We start from the raw sequence: 24,043 nt of genomic DNA, 5'->3' as shown, positions 1-24,043 counted from the left end.
GCTCCCCGCATTCCCATTCTACCTGTCCCTGCCCCACAGCACCCCCCAGCGTCACCGCTCCCCGCATTCCTATCCTACCTGTCCCTGCCCCACAGCACCCCCCTGCGTCACTGCTCCCCGCATTCCTATCCTACCTGTCCCTGCCCCACACCGCCCCCCAGCGTCACCGCTCCCCGCATTCCTATCCTACCTGTCCCTGCTCCACAGCACCCCACAGCGTCACCACTCCCCGCATTCCCATCCTACCTGTCCCTGCCCCACAGCACCCCCCAGCGTCACCGCTCCCCGCATTCCTATCCTACCTGTCTCTGCCCCACACCGCCCCCCAGCGTCACCGCTCCCCGCACCGCCATCCTACCTGTCCCTGCCCCACACCGCCCCCAGCGTCACCGCTCCCCGCATTCCTATCCTACCTGTCCCTGCCCCACAGCACCCCCCAGCGTCACCGCTCCCCGCATTCCCATCCTACCTGTCCCTGCCCCACACTGCCCCCAGCATCACCGCTCCCCGCATTCCCATCCTACCTGTCCCTGCCCCCCAACCCTCCCACCATCACCGCTCCCTGCACCCCCATTCTACCTTTCCCTGCCCCACACTGCCCCCCATCACCGCTCCCCACACCCCCACACCTGTCCGTGCCCAGCACAGCCCCCCAGCGTCACTGCTCCCTGCACCCCAATCCTGACCCACGTGCTGCAGATAGTCCCCCTCCACACCATATGCTCTGTGTACCCAACAGCCTCCCCCTACATACTCTAGACGGCAGCCCCAAGCCCCACACCTTCGCTGCAGCCCAATTGCCCCTGGGGTCCCCAGTCAGTCCCTGCGCTCTGAGCTAATCCTGGGCGCTCCAGATGCCTCCGGGCATCCCCCACCATCCCTGCCCACACACGCACCGAGGGCTGCTGCTTCTCTCTCCAGACATGCCTCCTCAGCCCCAGATGTCCTCCGCCCCATTCCATCCCCTTCCATCCCCTCCTCTGGCTGCCTCAGACGTCCACGCACCGCGCATTCCGGCCACCACGCTCCTTGAGCTTCACAAGCCCTCCGGCCTCGGCCCCCGCGCCCTGTCCTCCCCCCCGGCGCGCCAGGCCCAGCACCTTCTCGCCAATCTCGGTGAGGTCCCCGCCGGGCAGCAGCTCCAGGTCTGGAAGCAGAGCACAGGCCTCCAGAACCCTCCGGTACCGAGCCTCATCCAGGGCTGAGCCGAAGAGAATGTTGTCCCTCAGCGTGGCATTCTGGATCCACGCCTGCTGGGGGACGTAGGCCACGGAGCCCTGCCGGGAGAGCCAGGCACGGCTGCTTCACCCAGCCTGAGCAGGCCTCAGGCCCGGGGCTCAGGCAGGGAGATGGGCCCAGGGTGGAGCAGTGCCAGGCCCTGCGCAGGGAGCCAATCTCCGGGTGTGAGCTCTAGGGCTCAGCTGCCCCTGCCCGGCACAGGCGGGAATGGCTCTGTCTGTCTGTCTGGCCAGCGGCTCTTCCTAAGCAGCCAGCGCTAGCGCTGCCACATGCCGGCTGCAGCTTCCTGACAGCACGGCCAGGGCTGGGCTGGGCCAGGACACTGGGATGTGCCTAGAAAAGAGCCGGAGCCAGCTGTGGCCAAAGCCCTAGCCCCAGCCCCAGTCCTCCCCCCGCCGAAGGCACCGCGTGGGGACATTGCTGGCTGGTCCCCTTGTCACACTATTGGATTTTAAAGATCACTGCTGCAGCCATGCGTGTACAAAGGGGGCCCTGCGAGCTGGCATGTTCTACTGATGCTGCGTGTGCTCCGCATGCACATGTGGGACGTTTGTATGTGGAGTTCTGAACATGGGCTCTGTGCTGATACTGGCCGATTCTCTGGATGAGACAATGGGCACTGAACGTTCAGCCAGTGACTATGCTAAGCAGCAAGGGTCCAGGGACAATGGCCCACTAGGTGCCAATACACACCTGAGGAATGTGCCTGGAAAGCTGGATACCTGCAAACCCGCCAGTAGCTGATGACATAGGACACAGGGAGAGGTCATTGGGCCATGTGACCTGCTCTGGCCAGGAAAATGCCAGGAGAGGTATATAAATGCCATGTGGCACTCTCTAGTTTTGTCTTGAATTCTGCTCCTGATCCCAGATGCAGCCTTGCGAGGGACAGAGAGCCAGGAAGAACCGTGGACCCTCCTGACACAGGATGTACACCAGAGACTTTTAAGATAGCAGTTTATAACATTTCTGCTGCGAGCCTGCATCAAGAACTGGGAGATTCGATGCATGTAAGGTATTCACCATAACAATACATTACAACAGGGCAACTAAAATGATTAGGAGTTTGGAACGGGTCCCATATGAGGAGAGGTTAAAGCGACTGGGACTTTTCAGTTTAGAAAAGAGGAGACTGAGGGGGGATATGATAGAGGTCTATAAAATCATGAGTGGTGTGGAGAGGGCTGATAAAGAAAAGTTATTTATTAGTTCCCATAATAGAAGAACTAGAGGACACCAAATGAAATTAATGGGGAGCAGGTTTAAAACTAATAAAAGGAAGTTCTTCTTCACACAGCGTGTAGTCAACCTGTGGAACTCCTTGCCAGAGGAGGCTGTGAAGGCTAGGACTATAATAGAGTTTAAAGAGAAGCTGGATAAATTCATGGAGGTTAGGTCCATAAAAGGCTATTAGCCAGGGGATAAAATGGTGTCCTTGGCCTCTGTTTGTCAGAGGCTGGAGAGGGATGGCAGGAGACAAATCGCTTGATCATTGTCTTCGGTCCTTCCCCTCTGGGGCACCTGGCACTGGCCACTGTCGGCAGACAGGATACTGGGCTAGATGGACCTTTGGTCTGACCCAGTCCGGCCGTTCCTATGTTCTTATGTAACAACCCTACTCTCATGCGTTTCTTCCTTGTAGTAACCAACCTTTAGAGTTTAGATTCTAAAGGTTTGGCTCAGTGTGATCTTGTGGGTAAGATCCAGAGTGTAAATTGACCTGGGACCTGGGGCTGGTTTCTTGGGACCGGAAGAACCCGTTCGGGGGAGGTGAGATTGGGTTCTAAACCCCTCACCTGTGGGCAGGCCCAGGGCTGATTGGGGCACAGAGAGCTGGGGTGTTGGAGGGGTTTTGAAGCTTCAGGGGGTAGCCGAGTTAGTCTGCTACAGAAAAAACAACAAATGGTCTGGTTAGTGCTCGGTGGGACTGGTTTACGGCCTGTTTAGGAAGGTCTCCAGTCTGGGGCTGTAAGGAGCCCCGGTTTTGAGCAATTCGCCCTGAGCGGACGCCCTCAGCAGTGCCAAGACCCGGCTCAGTCTGTCACACCCCTTTGTCAGGGAGCAAGGGGAAAGTGCACGGTTCCTGCATTCCTCACTCTGGCTGGGGAGCACAGGGGGCAGCTGACCTTGGACCTGCCCCAGCTGGGGCACATGCCCCCCTCCCTTGGCTGTGCCTGCTGGCGCTGCAGTAGTCATGGAGAGGCGCGTCTCACCTGACCCCAAGCTGCTGCGGTGAGAGAGGGCTGGGGTGGGCCTCTCTCCCTGGGGCAGCCTGCAGAAGGAAGCCTTCCTCCCCAGCCCCGTCCCAGAGCAACGACTGAAATGAAGCCTGGACATTTTCATTTTACTTGCCGAGGACAAAAATTAATTGCTTAAGGACCCGAGCAACGTTCTAGTGAGGAGGGGCTATTGAGCTTATACATTATAACCAGCTGTAACTGTACCCTGCAACCAGGAAAACAGCACTAACTAAGGGTCTGTCTACACTACCCCGCTAGTTCGAACTAGGAGGGTAATGTATGCATATCGCACTTGCAAATGAAGCCCGGGATTTGAATTTCCCGGGCTTCATTTGCATAAGCGGGGAGCCGCCATTTTTAAAACCCCACTGGTTCGAACCCCGTGCAGCGCGGCTACACGCGGCACGAACTAGGTAGTTCGGACTAGGCTTCCTATTCCAAACTACCGTTACTCTTCGTGGGATGAGAACTAGGAGGGTAGTGTAGACATACCCTAAGGTAGAATGCTGCCTTCCTCCAGCAGAGGGTCATAGACTCACAGAACACTGGGGCTGCGTCTAGACTGGCAAGTTTTTCCACAAAAGCAGCTGTCTACACTGGCCACTTGAATTTCCGCAAAAGCACTGACGCTCTCATGTAAGATTGTCAGTGCTCTTGCGGAAATACTGTGCTGCTCCCGTTTGGGCGAAAGCCCTGTTGCAGCTTGTACAAGAGGGCCAGTGTAGACAACGTGGTATTGTTTTGCGCAAAAAAGCCCCGATCGCGAAAATGGCAATCGGGACTTTCTTATGCCAAACCGCGTCTAGATTGGCACGGACGCTTTTCCGCAAAAAGTGATAAGGGATCTTTGGGAAAAGGCTTTATTTTCCAAAAGATCCACGTCTAGACTGATGCTTTTTTCCGGCAAAGCTCCGTGCCGAAAAAAAGCGGCAGCCATTTTTATGCTAATGAAGCAGGGAGATTTACATCCCCGCTTCATTAGCAATTGCGATACGTCTAATTTGCATCCCTTTTACGAAACAGGGATGCAATCTAGACGTAGCCCAGGCGTATTAGCAATAATAGGGTGATCAGAGAGGGCGTGGGGCGCTTACTGGATGAGGGAGGTAACTAAGGGTACGTCTAAACTACATGCCTCCGTCGATGGAGGCATGTAGATTTGTGTATTCAAAAAAGGGAAATGAAGCCGCGATTTAAATGATCGCGGCTTCATTTAAATGTACATGGCTGCTGCGCTGAGCCGACAAACAGCTGATCAGCTGTTTGTCAGCTCCGGGCGCTAGTCTGAACACTCCCCTGTCGAAATGAAAGCCTTTTATCGACATCCCCTGTAAACCTCATCCCACGAGGCATCAGAGGGATGTCGATAAAAGGCTTTCAGGTCGGCGCGGCGCGTCCAGACTAGCGCACGGAGCCAACAAACAGCTGATCAGCTGTTTGTCGGCTCAGCGCGGCAGCCATGTAAATTTAAATGAAGCCGCGATTATTTAAATCGTGGCTTCATTTCCCTTTGCCGATCAGCCTAATCTACATGCCTCCATCGACGGAGGCATGTCATCTAGACACACCCCTAGTGACAGATGATGTGGGAAAAGCTGAAGTGCTCAATGCTTTCTTTGCATCTGTCTTCATGGACAAAGTCAGCTCCCACTAGGCAACGCAGTGTGGGGTGGAGGTGGACAGCGCTCAGTGTTGAAAGAACAGGTTAGGAACTATCTAGAAAACTAAACATACACAAATCCATGGGTCCGGATTTACTGCATCCGAGGATGCTGAGGGAGTTGGCAAATGTCATTGCAGAGCCTCTGGCCGTTATCTTTGAAAACTCGTGGAGATCAGGAGAGATCCCAGATGATTGGGAAAAGGCAAATGTCGTGCCCAGCTTCAAAAAAGGGAAGAGGACAATCCAGGGAACTACAGACCCATCAGCCTTACCTCAGTCCCCAGAAAAATCATGGAGGGGATCCTCAAGAAATGCATTTTGAAGCACTTGGAAGAGGGGAAAGTGATCAGTAATAGTCAACATGGATTCACCACGGGCAAGTCCTGCCTGACCAATTTGATTAGCTTCTATGATGAGGTGACTGGTTCTGTGGACGCGGGAATGTCAGTGGATGGGATAGACCTTGACTTTAGCAAGGCTTTTGATACGGTCTCCCACAAGATTCTTGCCAGCAAGTTAAGGGAGTATGGATTGGATGAATGGCCTGTAAGCTGGATAGAAGGCCGGGCCCAGCGGGTGGTGATCAATGGCTCAATGTCAGGATCGCGGTCGGTTTCTAGCGCAGTGCCCCAGGGATCGGTTCTAGGGCCGGTTTTGTTCAACATCTTTATTAATGACCTGGCCGAGGGGATGGATTGCACCCTCAGCAAGTTTGCAGATGACACTACACTAGGGGGAGAGGTAGATACGCTGGAGGGCAGGGAGAGGGTCCAGAGTGACCTGGACAAATTAGAGAATTGGGCCAAATTAAATCTGATGAGGTTCAACAAGGACAAGTGCAGAGTCCTGCCCTTGGGACGGAAGAATCCCAAGCATTGGTACAGGCTGGGGACAGACTGGCTAAGTAGCAGTTCTGCAGAAAAGGACCCGGGGGTTACAGTGGATGAGAAGCTGGATATGAGTCAACAGTGTGCCCTTGTAGCCAAGAGGGTTAATGGCATATTAGGTTGCATTGGGAGGAGCATTTCCAGCAGATCCAGAGAAGTGATTATTCCCCTTTATTCAGCTCTGGTGAGGCCACATCTGGAGTATTGTGTCCAGTTCTGGGCCCCAGACTATAGAAAGGATGTGGACGCATTGGAGAGGGTCCAGAGGAGGGCGACTGAAATGCTTAGGGTGCTGGAGCGCATGACCTATCAGGCGAGACTGAGGGATTTGGGTTTGTTAAGTCTGCAGAAGTGAAGAGTGAGGGGGGATTTGAGAGCAGCCTTCAACTTCCTGAAGGGAGGTTCAAAGGAGGATGGAGAGAGGCTGTTCTCAGTAGTGACAGGCGGCAGAACAAGGAGCAATGGGCTCAAGTTGTGGTGGGAGAGGTCCAGGTTGGATATTAGGAAAAACTCTTTCCCTAGGAGGATGGGGAAGCGCTGGGCTGGGCTCCCTAGGGAGGGGGTGGAATCTCCATCCCTAGAGGTGTTTAAGTCTCGGCTTGACAAAGCCCTGGCTGGGTTGATTTAGCTGGGATTGGTCCTGCCTAGAGCAGGGGGCTGGACTTGATGCCTTCTCAGGTCTCTTCCAGCTCTATGGTTCTATGATTCTACGACTAGTGGCTATTTGGCCGGCTGAGTGTGGCTAGTTTACTATGGCAGGGCCACTCCAGTGGCTACTGCTTCAGAGCTGGTTGGACACCACAGAGCTAGACCATCCCTGACAGGCGTGTCCAGCCTGCCCTTAAATGTCTGCAGCCTCCCCAGGCAGTTTGCTGTTTATCCAAAGAGCTTGGCAGCGCTGATAAGTCCTGTGACTGAACGTGCTGCAGGTCAGTGCTGACTCCTGTGCCCAGGACTAGGGGAAGAAGGGGCTGGAGGCCAGGACCCTAATTGGCCTTGCACCCTAGAGACCGAGGCTTTGCTCCTTCTCTTGACCCGGGTGGACGTTTGTGATCGGCCAGGGGAGCCGCTGACTGTCAGGAGCCGCCCAGCAATGGCTCGGGGGCACTGGCCGTGTCAGGCAGGACGATTTGAGGAGTGAGGGGAGGGGCTCCAGGTCCCACTGCGGCACGTGTAGGAAGCACTAGGGGCTGTGGGGCGGGGCTGAGGGGCACCACAGAGCTAGAGGGGTCCCGGAGCCGGAACCCCAGGGAGAGCTGCAAGTCATGACTCAGATGCTTTGGCCAGGGGCCAGTTGGGGGAGTTCTGGGGCAGGACCAGGCTGCTCCCATCTCTCCCTGGGTGGGCACGCGCCCCTCCACGGCTGGCCGAGAGGCCCACCAGACGCAGCGCTCCGGGGCCTACGGCAGCTCCCGGGCAGCCCTCTCACCTGGACGTTCACATGCCCCGTGAGGCGTTCCATCTCCCCGAGCATGGCCGACACCAGGGAGGACTTCCCGGAGCCCACAGCCCCGACAACGGCCACCAGGCGCCCGGGCGCGACGTCCAGAGAGACCCTGGAGGGCGACACACCAGAGTGGGACCCAGAGCAGCACCGAGCAGCGACGCGCCCTGGGCTCCAGCCTGGCTCCTGCGTCGCTGGGCTCGCGCACGGGGAGCCGGGCCAGACGGGCCATGGAGCCCACAGACAGCACCACAGACGAGGCCATTGAAAGCCTCCGGGCCCCTGCTGCACTCCGCCCCACGGCCCCAAACTCCTCATTCCCCGCCCCACGGCCCCAAACTCCTCATCCCCCGCCCCACGGCCCCAAACTCCTCATCCCTGGCTCCGTCCCACGGCCCCAAACTCCTCATCCCCCGCCCCACCCCACGGCCCCAAACTCCTCATCCCCGGCTCCACCCCACGGCCCCAAACTCCTCATCCCCCGCCCCACCCCACGGCCCCAAACTCCTCATCCCTGGCTCCACCTCACGGCCCCAAACTCCTCATCCCCGGCTCCGCCCCACGGCCCCAAACCCCTCATCCCCGGCTCCGCCCCACAGCCCCAAACTCCTCATCCCGGCCCCGCCTCACGGCCCCAAACTCCTCATCCCCGGCTCCACCCCACGGCCCCAAACTCCTCATCCCTGACTCCACCTCACGGCCCCAAACTCCTCATCCCCGGCCCCACCTCACGGCCACAACCTCCTCATCCCCGGCTCCAACCCACGGCCCCAACCTCCTCATCCCCGGCCCCACCCTACTGCCCCAAACTCCTCATCCCCGGCTCCACCCCACGGCCCCAAACTCCTCATCCCCGGCTCCACCCCACTGCCCCAAACTCCTCATCCCCGGCTCCACCCCACGGCCCCAAACTCCTCATCCCCGGCTCCACCTCACGGCCCCGAACTCCTCATCCCCGGCTCCACCCCACGACCCCAAACTCCTCATTCCCGGCTCCACCTCACGGCCCCAAACTCCTCATCCCCAGCTCCACCTCACGGCCCCAAACTCCTCATCCCCGCCTCCACCTCACGGCCCCAAACTCCTCATCCCCGGCTCCACCCCACGGCCCCAACCTCCTCATCCCCGGCTCCACCGCACGGCCCCAAACTCCTCATCCCGGCTCCACCTCACGGCCCCAAACTCCTCATCCCCGGCTCCACCCCATGGCCCCAAACTCCTCATCCCCGGCTCCACCTCACGGCCCCAAACTCCTCATCCCCGGCTCCACCTCACGGCCCCAAACTCCTCATTCCCGGCCCCACCCCACGGCCCCAAACTCCTCATCCCTGGCCTCACCAGGGCAAGCGGGTTCAGTTTGGTGCGAATGGAAATGTGCAGCCCCACCCCAGGACTGTGCCAGCCACGACAGCACAGGGGGCTTGCCTGGCAAGTGGTGCCCAGGCAGGGAGCCCCCAGCCCACGGCGCAGCCCAGACCCCATGCAGAACTCACCCCCTGATGGCAGGCTCCGCACCCTGCTCCCAGGCGAAGGAGGCCTCGGAGAACTGCACGGCACAGCCTGCCAAGGGAACGGCAGCGCTCAGCTGGGATGGGGCCCCACGCCCAGGGGACCCCACAAGCCCACAGGCCCCCAGATGTGGGCCAGGAGGGGAAATTGCCCCCAGAGCTCTGCACATCGAGGCGGGGGGGGCGGGGGTGTTGTACCACAGGACCCTGCAAACCAATTGACTAAGTTGCACCTAGGGGGGATGGAAGTGGGCGGGGTTATACCAAGGACCCACACAGGGTGGGAGTGGGTGGGGTTATACCAAGGACCCACACAGGGCGGGAGTGGGCCGGGTTATACCAAGGACCCACACAGGGCGGGAGTGGGTGGGGTTATACCAAGGACCCACACAGGGTGGGAGTGGGTGGGGTTATACCAAGGACCCACACAGGGTGGGAGTGGGCGGAGTTATACCAAGGACCCACACAGGGTGGGAGTGGGTCGGGTTATACCAAGGACCCACACAGGGCGGGAGTGGGCGGGGTTATACCAAGGACCCACACAGGGCGGGAGTGGGTGGGGTTATACCAGGGACCCACACAGGGCGGGAGTGGGTGGGGTTATACCAAGGACCCACACAGGGTGGGAGTGGGTGGGGTTATACCAAGGACCCACACAGGGTGGGAGTGGGCGGGGTTATACCAAGGACCCACACAGGGTGGGAGTGGGTCGGGTTATACCAAGGACCCACACAGGGTGGGAGTGGGCGGGGTTATACCAGGGACCCACACAGGGCGGGAGTGGGTGGGGTTATACCAAGGACCCACACAGGGTGGGAGTGGGTGGGGTTATACCAAGGACCCACACAGGGTGGGAGTGGGCGGGGTTATACCAAGGACCCACACAGGGTGGGAGTGGGTCGGGTTATACCAAGGACCCACACAGGGCGGGAGTGGGCGGGGTTATACCAAGGACCCACACAGGGCGGGAGTGGGCGGGGTTATACCAAGGACCCACACAGGGTGGGAGTGGGCGGGGTTATACCAAGGACCCACACAGGGTGGGAGTGGGTCGGGTTATACCAAGGACCCACACAGGGTGGGAGTGGGTGGGGTTATACCAAGGACCCACACAGGGCGGGAGTGGGTGGGGTTATACCAAGGACCCACACAGGGTGGGAGTGGGGCGGTTCGTACCAAGGACCCACACAGGGTGGGAGTGGGTGGGGTTATACCAAGGACCCACACAGGGTGGGAGTGGGTGGGGTTATACCAAGGACCCACACAGGGTGGGAGTGGGTGGGGTTATACCAAGGACCCACACAGGGTGGGAGTGGGTGGGGTTATACCAAGGACCCACACAGGGTGGGAGTGGGTCGGGTTATACCAAGGACCCACACAGGGCGGGAGTGGGTGGGGTTATACCAGGGACCCACACAGGGCGGGAGTGGGTGGGGTTATACCAAGGACCCACACAGGGTGGGAGTGGGTCGGGTTATACCAAGGACCCACACAGGGTGGGAGTGGGTGGGGTTATACCAAGGACCCACACAGGGTGGGAGTGGGCCGGGTTGTACCAGGGACCCACACAGGGTGGGAGTGGGCGGGGTTATACCAAGGACCCACACAGGGGTGGCAGTGGGGCGGTTGGTACCAAGGACCCACACAGGGTGGGAGTGGGCCGGGTTATACCAAGGACCCACACAGGGTGGGAGTGGGCGGGATTATACCAAGGACCCACACAGGGTGGGAGTGGGGCAGGTTATACCAAGGACCCACACAGGGCGGGAGTGGGTGGGGTTATACCAAGGACCCACACAGGGCGGGAGTGGGTGGGGTTATACCAAGGACCCACACAGGGTGGGAGTGGGCGGGGTTATACCAAGGACCCACACAGGGTGGGAGTGGGCGGGGTTATACCAAGGACCCACTCGGGGGTGGGAGTGGAGGGTGAATCGTACCAAAGCCACACAGGCTGGGAGTGGGGCGGGTCGTGCCGAGGACCCACACAGGGTGGGAGTGGGGCGGGTTGTACCAAGGACCCACACAGGGTGGGAGTGGGGCGGGTTGTACCAAGGACCCACACAGGGTGGGAGTGGGGCGGGTTATACCAAGGACCCACACAGGGTGGGAGTGGGGCGGGTTATACCAAGGACCCACACAGGGTGGGAGTGGGGCGGGTTATACCAAGGACCCACACAGGGTGGGAGTGTGCCGGGTTATACCAAGGACCCACACAGGGTGGGAGTGGGGCGGGTTATACCAAGGACCCACACAGGGTGGGAGTGGGGCGGGTCGTGCCAAGGACTTACTCGGGGGTGGGAGTGGAGGGTGGATCGTACCAAAGCCACACAGGGTGTGAGTGGGGCGGGTCGTGCCGAGGACCCACACAGGGTGGGAGTGGGGCGGGTTGTACCAAGGACCCACTCGGGGGTGGGAGTGGAGGGTGGATCGTACCAAAGCCACACAGGGTGGGAGTGGGGCGGGTCGTGCCGAGGACCCACACAGGGTGGGAGTGGGGCAGGTCGTGCCAAGGACCCACACAGGGTGGAGGTGGAGGGGTGCACTGGAGGGCCCAGCACACCCGTGATGTGGGAGCTCTCCCCCCCACCCCATGGGCGCCCCAGGGTCCTGCTGTGGCAGTGGCCGTTTATTTACCATCCTGGGGCTCGTGCCGTATGGCCGAGGGGTCCAAGTCGCCACTGCCCAGGTAGCGCTCCAGCCGCTCGGTGGACACGCTGACCTGTAGGAGCAGGGGAGAGGGGGTCACGCAGGTGAGAGACGAGATCCAGCCAAGGGGGAAGGGAGCTCGAGAACCTCCCTGCCCAAGCCTCCCGTCCTGGGGCAGCTCCCCAGTTCTGCATTTGCCACGAGGCGGCACGGCACGGCACAGGCGTGGGGCACCCTGACGACAAGGGACCTTCCCCCTCGGTGCAGTAATAGGGATTCGAGATGCGCCTCCCTATGGGCGCGCCCCTGTTGGCACCGCAGCGCCTCCTACGCCTGGGATCGGAGATCTTCGGTAGCAGTGCCCACTGGCCGTGACTGCAAACAGCGCCCCCGCGGAAGGCCGGGCTTTGAGGCTGACAGGGCAGCTGACAGCACCAGCCCGCTGGTGCCACGTGGGGCTGGCAGTCTGGCGTGGGGCAGAGGGGCACGCGCACGGAGAGCCGTCGAGCGAGGCTGTTTGGATGCTCTATAATACTGAGCTCGCCGTGAGGGTGGGGGCTGAACATGGCGACCTCTCAAGGTCCTTCCAGTCCAGGGCATGTCGACACTGGGGAGTTATTGTGCAAGGGCCAGGCAAGCGCCTGCACTCCCACGCCTGTTTGCAATAGTAACTCCTGCATGCGACGAGGAGCAGCGCTGTTCTGAAATTGACATTGGGGCGTTACAATCTGGAAGTAACTCCCTGGGGCAGACCTACCCCCAGGCTCCCTCTGGTCTGTCCACCATGGAGAGGACTAAGCTTTGGTTCTGTCCCTGTAAAAGGCTAATGCACATCTGACATCCAGCCTGTGCAGGGTGGCTCGCTGTCAGCTGGCTCATTGCTCGGGGAGAGAAAGGAAGGCGAATGGCTTGGGTTGGGTGAAAGCAGGACAGCACGGTGGGTAAACGCTGGGCGAGGTCATTACGTGACCATATCGTTGTGAAAGACCGTGTGAAGAGGGCGTCGTGAGCGCACCTCTCCTGCCCGGTGGGCCGATGTGACGGTGGCGAGAAATGCTGTCTTCATGGATAGGTGGGCGTGGAGGCTCGTTGCCTGGGGCTCAGACGGACGTCCTGTGGGAGCCCAGAACTGGGCTGGGATCCCAAGCTGCGGGGGGTCCCATATTTGACAGTAAAGGCCCAAAAGGAATGTTTTTGCCCCCGGGTAGGAAATTCTGGACTGACCTTCTCTCTGGGAGTGGATGCAGTGATGCTGGCGAGGTGCATGCGCCTGGAACTTGGGCATAGCCCTAGGATGAGTGGAAAGAGCATTCATGGCCAGCCGTTTGCTATCGCACCCAACCCGGAATCTTTCCCATAGAGAGAGGCAAGCGCGGGGAATTGTCTCATGCCTGTTGTATGAGAGAATCACTTTCACCTCTTCGGAACCACGCATCTCCAGACCCCTGAACCATGCTGGAGCTGAGCCTTCAGCTGGAGAAATTCTAGGCTGGGATGGAGGCTGGGATGAAGGCTGTGGAGCCAATGTGGAGCGACTGGTGGACAGGCCTCCATGCACGAGCTAGTTACCAAACTCATAGCCATGGAGAACGACTCTGGCTTGATCCACCTGTATCTTGTCAAGTACTTTGCACGGCAGGGGCCATGGTGGGAAGGCTTGGTGGAGGGGTGCTTTCATGCGAGGGGGAGGCGTCACCTCGAGACTGGAGGCGTCTGGCTCTCGAGCAGAACCGCAGACATTTGGCATTGTCGGGTGTAGCAAAGAGACCCATGTTTGGGAACTTCCTGCCGTGGAATCGTTGCTGCAGGGGTGTCGTGGCCAATTGCCACGTGTGGTCTCGTGAGAACCGCCCATTTACTGCGCCTGCTATGGTGCTCTGATGCTCAGGGAGGCCTGTGGCTGAGAATGCTGCTGTCGTGCTGGACACACTAGTTCCACAGTGTCAGGCCTTCTGAGCTCAGGGATTGTGACCTGGCTCCCTCGTCTGATGATGTAGACCAGGGGTAGGGAACCGTTTTCGGGCTGGGAGCCGCTGAGCCACAGAAAAATCAGTCTCACAAGTGAGAAGTGAAGCAAAAAACAAACCAAAAAACCCTCCTGGACATGGACCCCACTAAGAAGCAGAAAGACGCTCCCTGCATTCCCCATGCACAGCAGAACCTAGGGGGCCCGGGCTAGTAGATTGTGTGTGCTCCAGCCCCACGGGAAGGGTATGGAATGGCAGTGCTGGGAAGAGAGCCCAGAGCCTTGGGGAGAGGATCCAGGCAAGCTGGGGGCTGCATTCAGCCCCCAGGCCTTAGGTCCCCCCATGCGCCCCGATGCAGAACCTGCAGGCAGCGCTGTCCGGCATTACGCCCATGGGCCTCAGCTCTAGGAGGCTGATGGGCGACGTGGATTCTGAGGGGCCACCTGCCCTACCCAGGGTGGGTCTGCAGACGAGCTCCCCAACAGCCGTCAGTATCCAGAATGGTGCTGGCTGTAGAAAAGGAACCCCCATGCAGACATGTTGGGGGGGGTGCACCAGTCTAATGAGGCCTTGGTCTTGCTGGTATTGAGAGGCTGTGTCTAGCCATGCCTGGAGACAGCGCATGTGTAGCCTGGCGCGATTTACACTGTGTGGCAGCTAGAGGCGTGTCCTGGCAGACCCGCAGGCTGGCTCTCCTAGTGGGAATGAGATTCACTATTGCAGAAAATCAGTGAGCAAGGTTCTGGCTTGAAGAGCATCCAGTTGGTGGCACGTGGCATGTTAATCTGGAAAAATAACATGGTTGGAGAAAAGGTCCATTGTTTTCCTTAAGGCTTCGACAGCCTTGACTCCAGACAGAGCCTTGAGGAGGCAGACAGAAAGATGACAATCCCTTGTTTGCTTGGGTGCTCACTACCACTGCGAGGACCTTGGGAAAGACCCCGGGTGCCGTCGAAAGGCCAGAGGGGAGCACCGTGCGCTGGTAATGGTCCGGCTGCAGGGTGAACTGGGGGAAGGTGGCTAGTGATATGGACGTTCACGTCCTGCAGGTCGAGGGCCAAGAACCAGTCCCCCTGTTCCAGTGCTGAGATGCCTGCTGACAGTGGAACCATCTCCAACCACTGTAGTGTGATGAACTTGCTCAGGCTCCTCAAGTCTAGGACAGGCCCCCACCCCCAGATTTCCTCTGGATCAGAAAACAGTTGGACTAGAAACAGAAGGTGGCTTGGGTCCGTAAGGGGTGTTTGTGAGACGGTCCCTGAAGCGCGGAGGTGGGGGAGGGAGAGAGGGGGATGGTTTGGAGAACCATTTGTTGACAAATCACGGCCCAGCTGTCTGCAGTGATTTGTCGCCATGGTGCACAAGCAGCAGCCAAGCTGATGGGCTACTAAAGATGGTTGGAGCGTCTGGACCAGAGGGAGCCATCTCAGAGCCTCAAACGTCCGAACTATTGTGCTTGGGCTGCCGTCTGCCTGCCCTTTGTCACCCACGCTGCGGCCCCACGGCACGGAGATCGAGAGAGACCGTAGGGCCGGCTGGCTCTAGCGGTAGCAGAGACACCGCTATTGCGGCTGTCCCTCGGGCTCTGCGCAGGATGCCGGCCCAGGCCAAAGGCGGGACCCAAAGGGCTACGGGGGCCGGGCACTGTCAGCGAAGATCCCCGCCCCCAGAGAGGGACAGGCCCCAATGCTGGCAACACACGCAAAGCCCAGAGCAACGAACGAGAGCCCGGAGGGAGTGGAGCCCTGGGCCCAAGCCCTCCCCTCCTGTCCCCCCGGCCTCTGCAAGCAGCACTGAGCCCCAGGCCCCCACACGGATCCCATGGTCCCGCCCGCTGTGTGGGGGTTAACGCTGCCGGGCCCAGGGGCTCACCTGCACCAGGGAGGAGATGACCATGGGCAGCATGGCCATGGGGAAGCGCAGCACGTTGAAGAGGGAGATGGAGGTAAAAGCCTTTTGTGCATCCAGGACGTTGTTCTCATCCACCAGGACGTAGACGGCGAAGCTGGCCACAGACACCTGGGGGCAGGCGGTGAGAGGGGCACGGCAGCCACGCCCCATCCCCCCACACTGCGCTGTGCTCTGCTGGAGTCCCGCCCCCAGGGCCACCCGCATGTGCTCCTGCGTGGGTGTGACGTAGTGGGGGCACCTTGCTGGTTGCTGTGCTGGGCAGTGGGCTGGGGGTGACCCCCACTGGCTGCAGCACGGCCCAGCAGGGCAGGGGATGAGTCACTAGGCAAGGGGGCTCCGAACCTGTCCGACCAGTGATCTCCCAGGGAGAGGAACAATGGGAAGAAGGGGAGTGGAGCACTGGCTGGGGGCAGGGCTGGAAGTGAGTTAGGTTTCTGGCTGGGATCATGGAGGAGACAGCCTAGGCAACGGGCTGGGATTTAGGGGCCCAGGCTCCCCCATCTCAAGGGGGGCTGAGGCATCCTAGGCCTGCCCTGGAACCAGATGACATCTGTGCTGGGCTGTATCCTGGAGAAGCAATAAACTCCCCTATTCTACTGGCTGGTGGAGTCTGTTCATGCCACTACCGGGGTGCAGTAGACGGGAAAACCCCAACGCGCCATCACAGTGGGGCCCTTCTTCCACCTGCAGGCCAGGGGTTCCATCCTCCCACTGCACAGCACTCCCACTGGGCCCCGCCCACGTGTCCTCCCCACGCCAGTCCCACTGGGGCCCCGCCCACGTGTCCTCCCCACGCCAGTCCCACTGGGACCCGCCCACGTGTCCTCCCCACGCCACTCCCACTGGGACCCGCCCACGTGTCCTCCCCACGCCACTCCCACTGGGGCCCCGCCCACGTGTCCTCCACACGCCACTCTCACTGGGGCCCCGCCCACGTGTCCTCTGCACGCCAGTCCCACTGGGACCCGCCCACGTGTCCTCCCCATGCCACTTCCGCTGGGGCCCCGCCCACGTGTCCTCCGCACACAACTCCCACTGGGGCCCCGCTCACGTGTCCTCCACATGCCACTTCCGCTGGGGCCCCGCCCACGAGTCCTCCCCACGCCACTCCCACTGGGGCCCCGCCCACGTGTCCTCTGCACGCCAGTCCCACTGGGACCCGCCCATGTGTCCTCCCCACGCCACTCCCACTGGGGCCCCGCCCACGTGTCCTCCGCACACAACTCCCACTGGGGCCCCGCTCACGTGTCCTCCACATGCCACTTCCGCTGGGGCCCCGCCCACGAGTCCTCCCCACGCCACTCCCACTGGGGCCCCGCCCACGTGTCCTCTGCACGCCAGTCCCACTGGGACCCGCCCATGTGTCCTCCCCACGCCACTCCCACTGGGACCCCGCCCACGTGTCCTCCTCACGCCACTCCCACTGGGACCCGCCCATGTGTCCTCCCCACGCCACTCCCACTGGGACCCGCCCACGTGTCCTCCCCATGCCACTTCCGCTGGGGCCCCGCCCACGAGTCCTCCCCACGCCACTCCCACTGGGGCCCCGCCCACGTGTCCTCCTTGCGCCACTTCTGCTGGGGCTCCCACTGGGGCCCCGCCCACGTGTCCTCCCTGCGCCACTTCTGCTGGGGCTCCCACTGGGGCCCCGCCCACGTGTCCTCTCCACGCCACTCCCACTGGGGCCCCGCCCACGTGTCCTCTGCACGCCACTCCCATTGGGGCCCCGCCCACATGTCCTCTGCACGCCACTCCCACTGGGGTCCCGCCCACATGTCCTCCCCACGCCACTCCCACTGGGGTCCCGCCCACATGTCCTCCCCACGCCACTCCCGCTGGGGCCCCGCCCACGTGTCCTCCTTGCGCCACTTCTGCTGGGGCTCCCACTGGGGCCCCGCCCACGTGTCCTCTCCACGCCACTCCCACTGGGGCCCCGCCCACGTGTCCTCTGCACGCCACTCCCATTGGGGCCCCGCCCACATGTCCTCTGCACGCCACTCCCACTGGGGTCCCGCCCACATGTCCTCCCCACGCCACTCCCACTGGGGCCCCGCCCACGTGTCCTCCCTGCGCCACTTCTGCTGGGGCTCCCACTGGGGCCCCGCCCACGTGTCCTCTCCACGCCACTCCCACTGGGGCCCCGCCCACGTGTCCTCTGCACGCCACTCCCATTGGGGCCCCGCCCACATGTCCTCTGCACGCCACTCCCACTGGGGTCCCGCCCACATGTCCTCCCCACGCCACTCCCGCTGGGGTCCCGCCCACGTGTCCTCCGCACGCCACTCCCGCTGGGGCCCCGCCCATGTGTCCTCCCCATGCCACTCCCACTGGGGCCCCGCCCACGTGTCCTCCCCACGCCACTCCCGCTGGGGTCCCGCCCACATGTCCTCCCCACGCCACTCCCGCTGGGGTCCCGCCCACATGTCCTCCCCACACCACTCCCACTGGGGCCCCGCCCACGTGTCCTCCCCACGCCACTCCCGCTGGGGTCCCGCCCACATGTCCTCCCCACACCACTCCCACTGGGGCCCCGCCCACGTGTCCTCCGCACGCCACTCCCACTGGGGCCCCGCCCACGTGTCCTCCCCACGCCACTCCCACTGGGGCCCCGCCCACGTGTCCTCCGCACGCCACTCCCACTGGGGCCCCGCCCACGTGTCCTCCTCACGCCACTCCCACTGGGGCCCCGCCCACGTGTCCTCCCCACGCCACTCCCACTGGGGCCCCGCCCACATGTCCTCCCCACGCCACTCCCACTGGGGCCCCGCCCACGTGTCCTCCCCACGCCACTCCCACTGGGGCCCCGCCCACGTGTCCTCCCCACGCCACTCCCACTGGGGCCCTGCCCACGTGTCCTCCGCACGCCACTCCCACTGGGGCCCCGCCCACGTGTCCTCCTCACGCCACTCCCACTGGGGCCCCGCCCACGTGTCCTCCGCACACCACTCCCACTGGGGCCCCGCCCACGTGTCCTCCCCACGCCACTTCCGCTGGGACCCCGCCCTCTCTGGAACCATCACCCGCCCACCTAGGGACCAATGCCCCACCTGGGGGCCCTTCTCTGGGATAAATGCCCCACCCGGGGTCCCTCCCTGGAACCAATGCCCCACATAAGGGCCTTCCCACCCCACCTGGGGCAAATCCCAGCCCCTGATCACAGGGAGGCAGCCTGGGATGGTGGGGGAGGAACTAGGCACGTTACTTCCCGTCTACACCTGTCACCCCCGTGACACGTCCACCCTCCCCACAGCCCCCGCAGAGCCTGCAGCCTCGTGGTATGGCCTGGACATACTCTGACCCTGCCAGCACTGCCTCCCAGGGCCCTCCAGGCCAGACCTGGCGCTCACCAGGAAGGGGGCGCAGGAGAAGACGAAGATGGACATGGCCTGAAGGTAGGAGAAGTGCAGCAAACTCCTCAGCTCCCGCGCCCGGATCTCCCCCACCCGCTGCTCGAACGAAGGTTCCCAGGCAAACAGCTTCAGGATCTGCGAGAAACCCGCAGTGAACAGTCCTGGCACCCAGCAGCCCCGCCCCCGCCGGGGCCCTGCCCTCCAGCCACCCCGTCTGCCCAGGTGCTATGGGCTGGGGGGCACTGCCAAGGGGCAGCTGGGCACCATCCCCATGTGGGCCCCCATGTGCCCTGGAGCGGGATGGCTGGTGGAGTCTGTTCATGCCACTACCGGGGTGCCAGGCACCGCCCCGAATGCCCCAGGTGGGGATCCAGGGCCCCCCGAATGCCCCGTGGGGGGAGCCAGGCACCGCCCCAAATGCCCCGCGGGGGGAGCCAGGCACCGCCCCGAATGCCCCAGGTGGGGATCCAGGGCCCCCCGAATGCCCCGCAGGGGGAGCCAGGCACCGCCTCAATGCCCCAGGTGGGGATCCAGGGCCCCCCAAATGCCCCGTGGGGGGAGCCAGGCACCGCCCCGAATGCCCCAGGTGGGGATCCAGGGCCCCCCGAATACCCCGCGGGGGGAGCCAGGCACTGTCCCAATGCCCCAGGTGAGGATCCAGGCCCCCCGAATGCCCCGCGGGGGAGCCAGGCACCGCCCCAATGCCCCAGGTGAGGATCCAGGCCCCCCCGAATGCCCCGCGAGGGGAGCCAGGCACTGCCCCAATGCCCCAGGTGAGGATCCAGGCCCCCCCGAATGCCCCGCGGGGGAGCCAGGCACCGCCCCAATGCCCCAGGTGGGGATCCAGGCCCCCCCGAATGCCCCGCGGGGGGAGCCAGGCACCGCCTCAATGCCCCAGGTGGGGATCCAGGGCCCCCCGAATGCCCCGCGAGGGGAGCCAGGCACCGCCCCAATGCCCCAGGTGGGGATCCAGGCCCCCCCGAATGCCCCGTGGGGGGAGCCAGGCACCGCCCCAATGCCCCAGGTGGGGATCCAGGGCCCCCCGAATGCCCCGTGGGGGGAGCCAGGCACCGCCCCAATGCCCCAGGTGGGGATCCAGGCCCCCCCGAATGCCCCGTGGGGGGAGCCAGGCACCGCCCCAATGCCCCAGGTGGGGATCCAGGGCCCCCCGAATGCCCCGCGGGGGGAGCCAGGCACCACCCCAATGCCCCAGGTGGGGATCCAGGGCCCCCCAAATGCCCCTCGGGGGGAGCCAGGCACCGCCCCAATGCCCCAGGTGGGGATCCAGGCCCCCCCGAATGCCCCGCGGGGGGAGCCAGGCACCGCCCCAATGCCCCAGGTGGGGATCCAGGGCCCCCCGAATGCCCCGCGGGGGGAGCCAGGCACCGCCCCAATGCCCCAGGTGGGGATCCAGGGCCCCCCGAATGCCCCGCGGGGGGAGCCAGGCACCGCCCCAAATGCCCCAGGTGAGGATCCAGGCCCCCCCAAATGCCCCGCAGGGGGAGCCAGGCACCGCCCCAATGCCCCAGGTGAGGATCCAGGCCCCCCCGAATGCCCCGCGGGGGGAGCCAGGCACCGCCTCAATGCCCCAGGTGGGGATCCAGGGCCCCCCAAATGCCCCGTGGGGGGAGCCAGGCACCGCCCCAATGCCCCAGGTGGGGATCCAGGGCCCCCCGAATGCCCCGCGGGGGGAGCCAGGCACCGTCCCAATGCCCCAGGTGAGGATCCAGGCCCCCCGAATGCCCCGCGGGGGGAGCCAGGCACCGCCCCAACGCCCCAGGTGGGGATCCAGGCCCCCCCGAATGCCCCTCGGGGGGAGCCAGGCACCGCCCCAATGCCCCAGGTGAGGATCCAGGCCCCCCCGAATGCCCCGCGAGGGGAGCCAGGCACCGCCCCAATGCCCCAGGTGGGGATCCAGGGCCCCCCGAATACCCCGCGGGGGGAGCCAGGCACTGTCCCAATGCCCCAGGTGAGGATCCAGGCCCCCCCGAATGCCCCGCGGGGGGAGCCAGGCACCGCCCCAATGCCCCAGGTGAGGATCCAGGCCCCCCCGAATGCCCCGCGGGGGGAGCCAGGCACCGCCCCAATGCCCCAGGTGGGGATCCAGGCCCCCCCGAATGCCCCGCAGGGGGAGCCAGGCACCGCCTCAATGCCCCAGGTGGGGATCCAGGGCCCCCCGAATGCCCCGCGGGGGGAGCCAGGCACCGCCCCAATGCCCCAGGTGGGGATCCAGGGCCCCCCGAATGCCCCGTGGGGGGAGCCAGGCACCGCCCCAATGCCCCAGGTGGGGATCCAGGGCCCCCCGAATGCCCCGCGGGGGGAGCCAGGCACCGCCCCAATGCCCCAGGTGGGGATCCAGGCCCCCCCGAATGCCCCGTGGGGGGAGCCAGGCACCGCCCCAATGCCCCAGGTGGGGATCCAGGGCCCCCCGAATGCCCCGCGGGGGGAGCCAGGCACCGCCTCAATGCCCCAGGTGGGGATCCAGGGCCCCCCGAATGCCCCGCGGGGGGAGCCAGGCACCGCCCCAATGCCCCAGGTGGGGATCCAGGGCCCCCCGAATGCCCCGTGGGGGGAGCCAGGCACCGCCTCAATGCCCCAGGTGGGGATCCAGGCCCCCCCGAATGCCCCGCGGGGGGAGCCAGGCACCGCCCCAATGCCCCAGGTGGGGATCCAGGGCCCCCCAAATGCCCCGCGGGGGGAGGGGCCAGTCGGCACTGAGCTGGGAGGTCCATGTGCTCACCTTGATCCCACTGAGGATCTCATTCATTATTTTCATGCGCTCGTCCTTGTTCTTCATGTTCTTCATCTGCCCAGAGAAAAGCAGACGGGAAAGGCGAGGTGGGTCCCCCCAGCCCCCAATGCGAGGAGCAGCTCAACCCCCGCCCTGCCAGGGCTCTCCACCCGCAGGCCCCCCCAGACTCCTCTCTGGTCCCAGCTCCCCCCGGCCAGGGCCTGCACCAGCGGAGGGGCAGGGGGCTCAGCCGACTGGGGGGTCTGGGGACTGCAGGGCCCGGGGCAGCCCTGAGCCGGCTGCATCGCCTCTCCAGGGGCCCCTCTCCATTCCACTGCTGCTGCCAGCAAGCGGGCACCAGAGGGTGGGGCAGGCTGGGCAGGGGGGCTCCAGCACGGAGGGGCCTCTGCCTGCTAGCCGGGGGGCCCTGCCCAGCCCCTGACCTGAATGCCCCTGGCCTTGGTGACCAGGACAGCGTTGATGGGGATGACCAGCACCATGACCCCGATCCCGGCCAGGACGGAGGGGCCCAGCTCCCACCACAGGAAGAGGGTGGCCAGGGCGATCTGCAGCGGCGCCGACCACAGCTGGTGGAGGAAGTTGGTCAGGTCCATGAACCTCTGGGCGTCGGCCGCCATCAGGTTCACCGTCTCGCCCTGCGTGTGCTGCTTGCGGGTGGCGTTGCAGACGGACAGCGCCTAGGACGGGAGCGCGGTCAGCAGGGCCCAGAGCCATTGAAGCGCCTGGCTCTCAGCCACAGAGCCCAGCCCGCCCGGCCGACCCTGGGGACTCCATGCTGCAGGGAGGTGCCCCCAGGACTGCAGCCCGCCTGACCCTGTCAGGGATCACTCCACAGAGCCCAGCCCACCCGGCCGACCCTGGGGACTCCATGCTGCAGGGAGGTGCCCCCAGGACTGCAGCCCGCCTGTCCCTGCCCAGGGATCACTCCACAGAGCCCAGCCCGCCTGTCCCTGCCCAGGGATCACTCCACAGAGCCCAGCCCGCCTGTCCCTGCCCAGGGATCACTCCACAGAGCCCAGCCCGCCCGGCCGACCCTGGGGACTCCATGCTGCAGGGAGGTGCCCCCAGGACTGCAGCCCGCCTGTCCCTGCCCAGGGATCACTCCACAGAGCCCAGCCCGCCTGTCCCTGCCCAGGGATCACTCCACAGAGCCCAGCCCGCCTGTCCCTGCCCAGGGATCACTCCCCAGAGCCCAGCCCGCCCGGCCGACCCTGGGGACTCCATGCTGCAGGGAGGTGCCCCCAGGACTGCAGCCCGCCTGACCCTGTCAGGGATCACTCCACAGAGCCCAGCCCACCCGGCCGACCCTGGGGACTCCATGCTGCAGGGAGGTGCCCCAGGACTGCAGCCCGCCTGTCCCTGCCCAGGGATCACTCCACAGAGCCCTGCCCGCCCGGCCGACCCTGGGGACTCCATGCTGCAGGGAGGTGGAGAGGAACAAAGGGAGGTGGATGCTGCCCTGGCTGGGGGGCAGGGCTGGAAGAGGGTTAGTTAGTTCCTGTCTGGAAGGCAGGGAATAAGGAGCTGGGGAGGGGGCTGGGACTCCCCTATCTCAAGGGGGGCACTGAGGCCTCTTAGCCCCAGTTCCTGTAACCAGATTACATCTGTGCTGCGCTGTGCTGGAGGAGCAATAAACCACCCTCAATTCCACTGGCTGGTGCAGTCTGTTCGTGCCATTTCGGGGTGCAGGAGACGGGGAACCCCCAACGCGCCGTCACAGGGACCCACCCACCTTCTTGTAGACAGCGGCCATGAGGGCGGTGCGCACGCTCAGGCCCAGCAGGAAGCAGAGCTGGAAGTACTGCTGCAGGCAGAGGGACTGGACCAGCACGGTGACCAGCAGCAGCAGCGCGTAGGCGTAGCCCTGCCAGGCGTGCGCCGAGCCGTCCGCCACGAAGGAGATCAGCAGCCTGAGAGCCAGGGCACCAGTGAGACCAGCCGGCATGGAGAGCCTGCCACAGGCCACCCCCCACGGACCCTCCCCCTGCCACAGAGACCCCCACGGACCCTGCCCCCTGCCACAGGCCACCCCCCACGGACCCTGCCCCCTGCCACAGAGCCCCCCACGGACCCTGCCCCCTGCCACAGAGCCCCACACGGACCCTGCCCCCTGCCACAGGCCAGCCCCCCACGGACCCTGCCCCCTGCCACAGGCCACCCCCCACGGACCCTGCCCCCTGCCACAGGCCAGCCCCCCACGGATCCTGCCCCCTGCCACAGGCCAGCCCCCCACGGATCCTGCCCCCCTGCCACAGGCCAGCCCCCCATGAATCCTGTCACTCCTCACAGGCCAGCCCCCCACGGATCCTGCCTCCCTGCCACAGGCCAGCCCCCCACGGATCCTGCCCCCTGCCACAGGCCAGCCCCCCACGGATCCTGCCCCCTGCCACAGGCCAGCCCCCCACGGATCCTGCCCCCTGCCACAGGCCAGCC

General features: G+C 63.8%; 1 protein-coding gene across 3 annotated transcripts in view; it reads right to left on the bottom strand.

Annotated features, from left to right (window-relative positions):
* The window catches only part of ABCC2 (ATP binding cassette subfamily C member 2), a 99,573-nt gene that overhangs the window by 42,899 nt on the left and 32,631 nt on the right, over window positions 1-24,043 (bottom strand). For all 3 annotated transcript variants that reach the window (XM_089780324.1, XM_089780325.1, XM_089780326.1), the window contains exons 9-17: window positions 23,343-23,520; window positions 22,033-22,287; window positions 21,599-21,664; window positions 18,856-18,993; window positions 15,470-15,616; window positions 11,619-11,703; window positions 8,967-9,033; window positions 7,459-7,585; window positions 1,101-1,277 (exon numbers count right to left, since the gene is read on the bottom strand). In XM_089780324.1, coding sequence (XP_089636450.1) covers window positions 1,101-1,277; window positions 7,459-7,585; window positions 8,967-9,033; window positions 11,619-11,703; window positions 15,470-15,616; window positions 18,856-18,993; window positions 21,599-21,664; window positions 22,033-22,287; window positions 23,343-23,520 — 1,240 coding nt within the window. The remainder of the gene's footprint in view (window positions 1-1,100; window positions 1,278-7,458; window positions 7,586-8,966; window positions 9,034-11,618; window positions 11,704-15,469; window positions 15,617-18,855; window positions 18,994-21,598; window positions 21,665-22,032; window positions 22,288-23,342; window positions 23,521-24,043) is intronic.

Source organism: Pelodiscus sinensis, chromosome 8 (assembly GCF_052426305.1).
Source record: "Pelodiscus sinensis isolate ZL-2025 chromosome 8, ASM5242630v1, whole genome shotgun sequence".
Lineage (NCBI taxonomy): Eukaryota > Metazoa > Chordata > Testudines > Trionychidae > Pelodiscus > Pelodiscus sinensis.
Note: the sequence above shows the minus strand (reverse complement) of the source record. Positions and strands in the feature narration are given on the sequence as shown.